At 35.4% G+C, this 8,583-nt stretch overlaps 1 protein-coding gene across 2 annotated transcripts; it reads right to left on the bottom strand.

Moving 5' to 3' along the window:
- Positions 1 to 5,588: 5,588 nt before the first annotated feature.
- LOC121219573 (uncharacterized) lies at positions 5,589 to 8,377 on the bottom strand. Of its 2 annotated transcripts, none has more exons than XM_041097955.1 (3): positions 7,969 to 8,377; positions 6,939 to 7,368; positions 5,589 to 6,662 (listed from the first exon to the last, which is right to left on the bottom strand). In XM_041097955.1, the coding sequence occupies exons 2-3, from the start codon at positions 7,338 to 7,340 to the stop codon at positions 5,862 to 5,864; spliced, it is 1,203 nt and encodes a 400-aa protein (XP_040953889.1). In that variant the 5' UTR covers positions 7,341 to 7,368; positions 7,969 to 8,377; the 3' UTR covers positions 5,589 to 5,861. The 2 variants fall into 2 exon arrangements, with proteins under 2 accessions (XP_040953889.1, XP_040953888.1); XM_041097954.1 differs by having other exon boundaries at positions 7,710 to 8,278.
- Positions 8,378 to 8,583: the final 206 nt, after the last annotated feature.

Here is an 8,583-nt window from a genome sequence, read left to right on the forward strand (position 1 = left end):
ATTGGGTTATGATTTTGTAAGTACAAGGGTATAACTAGGTATTTTTATTGGAATATTATAAAAAAAATTATTTCCAAAAATAACATGGGTTTGAAATTATTATGAAACTAATATGTTTTTTTACAGTTTTTAATGATGTCGCATAGGAAACACACGATACCACTTAAAAAAATCATGTTATCATTATCAAATAATTGAGAGTTATTTAAAAAATGAGTGTCGCCTATTTGACATGCGATGCCCATTAAGCTTACCAAACATAGCTGAGAAAACAACTAATATTGGCAGATGATGTGTTTGCTTTAAGACGACATTGATAGCCTATTCCAAATTGATGGTCATATGACCATAGCGAGACCTGCCATCGAAACATTGTGCCTATTGATTAAGCTCCATGTCATTAAACCAATCAACCGCAATATGACCAGCTTTACCTTTCAGCCTCTCTATCCTTTGTTTGAATCAATGTTACTACAGCTCATACGCCATTGAATTTTTACATTTAGTTTATCATTTCTATGCATTATTGAATGACAACATAAGATAATCAAATGAAGTGTGCAATTATCGATGTTGACGACTTGTTTATGCCATTCAAGATTCTCAAACTTTTTCTTAAAGTTGCTTGCAATGTATCAGATGCAATACACAAATTTCCACAAAACTCTAGAACACCTTATTGTAACAATGATCCCCTTCGCTCGATTGGAAATCAAGCATATGTTGCCTTTTCTAACAACATGCATGTGTAAGTTTGTTAAGAAAAATGGTCAAAACTCCATGTTTTCTTTGTCCACAATGGCAAAGGTGGTCGGCAAGATGTTCTAGTTACCATCTTATGCTACCGCAATAAGGATTTGTGTATATTTCTCATATATCCAAGTTTCATCAACCTACACAATCGACTTATAGTAAGGAAAGACCCTAACGTAAGGATCGAAAATCCATAACAAATGATGGAATATTTTTTCCCTTGCACTAGTTGTCCATCCTAGTTGTAAGCATTGAGTTTTTGCAATTCAACCACAGTTCCCAACACATACTCCTTTATCGTATCCATCCATCCTTGAAGTTCATTGCAAGATGCGTCCTAGTCACAATACAACTTTGTCATCACCATCTATTTAGCTGTCCAGGCTTTCCTATATAATACTTTGTCCTAAATTGGGATTGTATGCTCGCGACCAAGACCTATACAATAATGGTGGGCATGTCTTTATCCACTGGTGTAATGCACTTACAAATTAATTTTGCATTTAGTTTCTAATTAGCATACGTTATTTGTGCAACAGTGCATGTATGAAGTCCTTCATATTTTCGAACCTCCCAAAGTAGTGACTTTTTCATCAATGCAACTCTCACCCACCACTTGTAACCTTCCATAGACCTCCAACACTCTCCAGTATATAATGTTGGAGTAGATACGATAGCTTTGTAATCTACCGACACTTTCAAGTTGTAGTACTTAATGAGAGCTACACATGTCTCCTGATTCAAGATTTGCAGGCCTATACACAACTTTTTAAATTTTGAATTCGGCATCAACATATGGCCAGGTATTATATCCAGTAAACTCTGAATCCGACATCAACTTATGGCCAGGTATTATATCCAGTATTCTATGAACTCATATGTATACATCGCATTGGGATTTACACTCTGCATGTCTTTGAAGGTTTTTTTTGCATGACAATGCCACGAGTAGTATTCCCAAGCTAAGTGATATTTGTATTATCATCATTGCTATTGCCTTCATCATCAGTATCATTGAGAACCTTAACGATAACAAGGTTATTAAATTCTTTGACCTGCGCATCGAGATCATCACCATCGAGTACTTCTTAACTACTCGTTTGAATCCTTAATCCGAATTCAAAACTATAAACTAGTAGTTGTATCTCATAACCAGCACCCAAATTAAGGCTACTATACAAAGTAGGCACATTGTATGGATTGCTGCTCAATGTCGTGGTCGCTCCATAATCGCAAAGATCTATCCATCCAACATTCAGATTGAAGTCAAACCTATATAAAGAAGATCGTCTATCCACAAACACTCTTGGTACCTCTATATACGGGTCATAAACTCCATATTGTTGATCTAATAGTGTAAGATTTTGTACCATAACTCTTGAAGGTGTAGGAAGATTAGCTGCCCTATTTCCTTTATTAACATCCTCCAACTCAATGTACAGCTTCATTGCTTCAATGTCACCAGTGGAGCAATGCACTGTTATTATTGTCTCCACGTCCTCATTATCTACTAGTTACATCTCATTGTACATACGAGGATTTGATAAAATTGGAAATTTGTAGAACAATCTTGGCATCATCCTCACACAATGTCGAGTAATTTTTGAACCAATCTTTTCTCTCATTTCCTCAAGATTTACTCTCGTTTAACTTTGATCTATTGTAATTTGATATGTTAAATTAGGCTCCACGTTACACTTGATGAGCTTATTCTCGAGCAATTTGAATGTTTTTATCATGTTTTTAGTTATTTTTTGCTTTTTACTTTAATAAGTGAATTAATGTGTTTTACACTATTTTTGAGACTCGAATTGGCCAAATGAACCTAACAGTGGATTGAGTGTTGTAGGGAGTTAACGGTGGCCCGAACAAGAGCGAAAACATCACCTAGAAGTGGGTATCACGATATTGAAGCATGAAAGTTGTGATACCCCTGATAGTGCTGAAACAAAAGGGATTAAGGTCATCTACAGTAGTATCATGATACCAGCCATGGGTATCGCAATACCCAACCTCCCAAGGATTCCCCATTTCAAGTCTAACGAGGGTATCGTGATACTAGACCGTAGGTATCGCGATACCACTGTCATAAGAGGACAAAAAATGAATGTAGATGTAGTCTTTATCTAACTTCAACACCAATCAAAAACACACACTGATGAGCATTTTGATCAACAAAAATATGGTTTAATGCCTGTTAAAAAAGTCAAAGCTTGGCTGGAGAGAGAAGACACACAAGACACAACACTTTAACTTTGTTTTCTTATTTTCTCTTCATCTTTTAGGGTTTAATTTTTCTTTTCCATAGCTTAGGGTTTAGTTTTCTGCTTCTCTTTAGTTTTTCTTTGTATTGTGGTAGTTAGTTAAGTTAGTTATTATTGTAGCTAGACTTTATTTACTTGCTTATCCCTTTAAATTTCTAGTTATTTCAGTTTAATCCCTAGTATTAATATAACTCAGTTTTCTTTTTGTTTCTCCATTAAAAATTTGATTTTTTAAGTGCTATTTTACATTTCTTTTGTTGCCATTTTTATTGCATTCAAGCTTTTTCAAGAAAAGCTCAAGCCTTTATCATTTTCCTTGCATTTAGCATTTATGCTTAGTTTTTATGATTTTTGGATGTTTGTTTGCTTAAACATGTTTATGTGTAGCTAAATTCTAAGTGGTTGTTTGATGGAAGTGATGGGTAATTGATTTTTTAGTTCAGGGACTAAATCGTAAAAACTAAACTAAATCGAATAGACTTCAAAACTTAGTATTAACGACCCTAGAGAAGATCTTATCGACCATCAAGTTGATAGTCTCGGGGTAGTTTGGTGAGATCGAGAGATAAACTAACTAATTTGTCAAAATTGGTAAAGTTGAGGCTGAGAGGTAAAATTGCACCAATTTAGGAGTAATAGCGATTTATATCCTTAACTCGAAGGTTAACCAACCTCATGGAAATCAACTACCCGCTACCTATTATCGTATTTGTTAGTTCCATATTTGGTTTTATTTACATTTAGTGTTGTTTTTAGGTAATTAATTAGCACAATTAAACTTGTGAATAACCTGTCGAAATATGGTACTTAGTGAGTAGTTAGCTAGACTCCTTTAATTACATGTGTGTAGTTTAGAAATTGCTTACTCATCGACTCCTTTGGGTTCGACCCCATGGAATACTTCGGTGTTCCATTGAACACTATAAATATTACAACTGACATTGTCTGCTTGCAGTTAAAACCGCACTAGTCATGCTGGACATTATAAATCAATGTGTAATGAAAATGAATTTATTAAGTTATTATGATTTTATGAAAAATTTAAGACTAAAAAATATTGAACTTATAAAAACAATAATTATATACAAAGAACAATTTAGTAAAACTTACTTTTAAATAATCTTACAATCTGCCAACCAAACACTTGAATCTTACATTCTAGCAAAATAAGTTAAAAAAGGTAATCTTATATTCCACTTATAATCTTACATTCTCGTAATCTTATTATGAAATATAATCTAAGATTCAGCAAACCAAACACGCCCTAAAAGGATGTATTTTTGTGTTAAATGGTTAGGGGATTTTATAGGTGAGTTTGAGCGTTTAGAGTTGGACGGAGGTTGAGGGAAGTAAAATAATTGTGAATGTGTTTTAATTCAAGACAGATGTCACATAACAGTTGGAGGACACTCGTGTAAATTTTTCATATTTTTTCTCCAACAATCCAATAACTTTTCAATCTCAATCAACTCGATTAGATGTCACATGCTAAATAGGCGACACCCATATAATTCTTTTTCATTGTTTTGGTCAAATTAAAGGGTGTCACATGTAAGTAGCTTACACCAGTTAAAAATCTATTTTTTAAATAACCCTCAATTATGGTGCCCCATACCTCCTATGCGACACCGGTGAATACTACAGAAAATATATTGGTTTGAAAATAATTTCAAATTCATGTTATTTTCACAAATAATTTTTTTTATAATATTTCAATAAAAATCTTGTATAATTATGAAATCATCTCTTAATGACAATTGAGTGTTGGGTGCAGTGGCAAGACATATTGCACTCTCAAGAAGAGAACGGAGATTGAATTTTGGAGATGACATTGTTAGAAGGGCAACCACAAACCCTGAATATGGGACCATAAAATAGACATGAAAAGTACCAAAAAAAATTATTTGATATTTTTTTATAGAGAAAAAATAAGTACAATCGTTGACTGGTATAGGCTTGCTTAGAGCTCAACTCATCACAATACTTGCTGATATCTTCAACTAACAAGGTCAAGACCAATGTTAGTGGTGTATCAAAGATGATCAGTGTACTGTACTCTGGTAAAGCAAGCTTCGCCATGTGGTCGGCTACTGCATTGTGCTCTTTCTTGATTTGCCTCAACCGAATGCCCCAGTCACGCCGACACAGCTGGTGAACAACTAACCGCAGCTTAGAAGCTGCTATCTGCTGCAGCGAATGAGAAAAGCATTGTCATTTTCGATTTCTACTCGTCGAAAACCCTTGCCCCAAGCAAGTTTGATGCTAATGCTAGGCCCGTTAGATGCTTGTTGATTTGCAGGTAAATTTAGTCGAGATTGAAAGTTATTCTTTGGTTGTTACCAATTTTCCTTAAGAGGCAATGACCCTATAGTGTCCAGCTTCGGAATTTTGATCAATTCTATTAAATCTCTTGTTCTTAGATTAGTGTGTTGTAAGGTTTAATCAAATTGGGATCCGGACACCAACCTGCTCGTCATCTGGTAAAGTTTGCCTTGCTCGGTAGCAATGATAGTGTTACGTGGTGGACGTGTAGTGAATTAACAAAATAAGAAACTCAGAATACGATTGATATTACAAAAACAAAACCTATAGAAATTTATTCAGTCAAATTACTTTTATAAGACATAAATTTCTGTTATTGGCTCTAAGCTTCAAGAAGTAAAACTGAATTCCTGGAAAATAATTTACACATTATATACACTAGGAAGGTTAAGGTCATATGCTGCCGCCTACAAGAGAATTAGCTGCAATAGCCCCCACAGGTCTCGACTCAAAACTGTCATTTTCCGAGCGGTTGAGCCTCAAACTGATTAAATCGGTGCACTTAGCAAGATACACATGATACTATCGCATAACTTGAGCAGACAAAAGGTGCCTCAGCTGGAGCAGGTGTTCCTCGTCGGAAATGTTAAGGGAAAGGCGGAGATTTGTTAACAGGAACTCCTGCTCCCAAGTTAAAGGACCCGAAGCATACAATGCCTCCACTGTTGACTTGTAAGCACGAAGCTCAAGTTCATGGATGTCAACAACCTTATCAGCAGGGGACAACTGTAAGTCCCTCTTGCCACATGAATAGGGGAATGATGACTCGGCATCAGAATTATCAGCTGTGCTTCCTGATGGTATATGAGAAATTTGGCCAGCGTAGTCAGCTACACCGTTAGAACTACAACTAGCAACTGAGCATTGGTCACTATCTTTAGAAGACAAAACAGGTCTAGAAGAATCATATAAACAGTGAGGAGTTGTGTTTTTGATCCTTTTAGCTGATTGCTTAATGACTTCTCCATCAAGCCCTACTACATGCGGGAAAGAAATATCGTCTACCTGGTTGAACAAAGGATGTGTTCTCTTAAGAGTTTTGTCGTTGCAACCTCTAGAGAAAGGCGGTAATTTCCTTCTCCTAAGGGTTCGTCTGAAGATGGGGTCGCATTCTTCAGAGTGATGGTCATAGCCTTTATTTGCAGCTCTCAAGGACATACGCAAGGTGGCATTATCAGCTCTGCCCTTAGGCATTCCCTCTCTATCCTTCTCCCTAAAGTGTGGGATTTTGGTTAAATGACATGAAGTCCTGAAAAGCAAGCCACCAGCACGATTTGGAAATTTTGGTGTGAAATTGTTGGTCAAGCCTTCACACTGAGCAACCTGCAATTATACGTAGTCAGTCTGGTTTAGATATAGCGGTAGCAGTAGGTTCAACATATCAGTGAGGACTTGTTACATAAGTTTGTTCTTAAGTTCTCTCATAATATCAAATCGAAAAAACTGCAACGATTATTACAAGAATAGCATTAAGGATTGAGTTCTCCTAGTCAGTTTACAACACAAGGCAACTATGCCATAGACTATAAAATAGTCATTGAGTTCATATCATCAACAAAAGAGAAATAGGTGAAAAGCAAAGATGAAATAGGCCATTACCTTCCCCCTCACCATCCACTTCTTGCCATCCCAAGCCTGTCTAATCCTTAAACTCGACCCATGAAATTCCATAAGTTGGATTGACCCAAAGAACTTAATGACAAATCGGTGGTTGTTCTTTAACACCTTTGTGATCTTTCCAACCCTCCAACACCGGTTATCAAACACCTCAGCTACATCGCCGACTACCCAACTCTTCCAATTTACACTTGGAGGTAAGGGTCTAACATCCTTCCTTTGAAGCTTCTCCACCACTTGTTTTCCTTCATGGTCCATCAGCAGTTTGTATCTAACAACACAGTTTTCGACGTCCGCCGAAACAATATTAGCAGTAAACCAGGAGCCGCATGGATCATCTTCTCCTCTTAATACCTCCACCAAGTTCCCTTTTCTGAAATTCATGATTTCCAAGCTCTAATATGTTTTAGACCTGGAAAACAAAATTAATACTATTTAATTTTTTTCAACAAAATTTAAAAAACAAGGATGAATGGATGCTAACAGATCTATGGGTTTGAATTTCAAACTTGACATAACAGACCCAGGGATGGATGAATCATCAAAAAGTGCAAAAAAAAAAGGCATGAAATTTTGAAACTTCTAACACTCAATTCAGACATGGAAACCTTCATTTTTCTAAAAAGATTAAATCAATAATCTTCAAGAATTCCTTTGTATCAGAAAAAAATCAGATACATAAACACAGATATAATCAAATCTAAATAGATTCATTCAAAACAAGCATCTATTCAACTCATTTTGGGGACTTACATTTCAAACAAGGACTGAGATGAACTCATGAAAACCCAGTTTTTCTTTACCTACTTGGTCAATCAGCAAAGAAGAAAAAGAAGCTTGAAAGCCACTCAAAACATCAATCAACCCTTAAAAAAAAAAACCCCAGAACTTAAAATCTTCTAATAATAAACTACACTAAAAGAATATAAAATTGAAACGAAAACAGAGTGACCCCCACAAAGAAATTACAACCAAAACAGAACTCTATTTTGATGAATTAGATGATTCTGACCTGAGAGAATAAATGAAAACGAACAGGACGCAGTTTAGTTGGGATCATGACCGCATATTTACGCAAAAATGGTTGATTTTGCTCTCTATTATTATTTCTTTAAGCTCTACTCCCAATAAAAATTACAACTACTAATTACTAATTAGGATTGCCTCTGTTTTTTATAGTAACTTCAACTATATACCCTGTTTTCAAATCTTTGGTATTAATCACGTAAATTGGTCACTTAGGGTCTTGCCTACTTGTGATTATGGGGTCATGCATTCCTTCATTCATATTTTTCTACTTACTAATATTATTGTATTTACCTAATCTTTCCCCGTACACTCCACTTGATATATATATATTATTATATTATACTAGATAAGAGATATAAATAGACTTGATAACGAGTCATCTGTCTATGCCCAAAGATTTGAGCAAAAATATAATATTTAAAAATGGGTTTGGGAAAAAATAAGATCCGTCGTTTTCTAAATGGGTCAAACCTTAGGTAAGTTTTTTTTGTTTGGGCCTGGCCCATCCCAAATCTAGCCGAAAAAGTTTTCTTTTACTGTTTTTTTGTTGTTGTTTGTGGCTGCTTTGCTGTTATTTTACTATTATATTGTCATTAAT

This window comes from Gossypium hirsutum, chromosome D07 (assembly GCF_007990345.1).
Source record: "Gossypium hirsutum isolate 1008001.06 chromosome D07, Gossypium_hirsutum_v2.1, whole genome shotgun sequence".
In the NCBI taxonomy this organism is placed as follows: Eukaryota; Viridiplantae; Streptophyta; class Magnoliopsida; order Malvales; family Malvaceae; genus Gossypium; species Gossypium hirsutum.

What these genes read in the sequence shown, in the direction of transcription:
- LOC121219573 (XM_041097955.1), bottom strand. Translation starts at nt 7,340, where the DNA reads ATGAATTTCAGAAAAGGGAACTTGGTGGAGGTATTAAGAGGAGAAGAT. An exon ending in AGTGGATGGTGAGGGGGAAG is followed by an intron (nt 6,663 to 6,938) that starts GTAATGGCCTAT and finishes GTATAATTGCAG; the next exon opens with GTTGCTCAGTGTGAAGGCTT.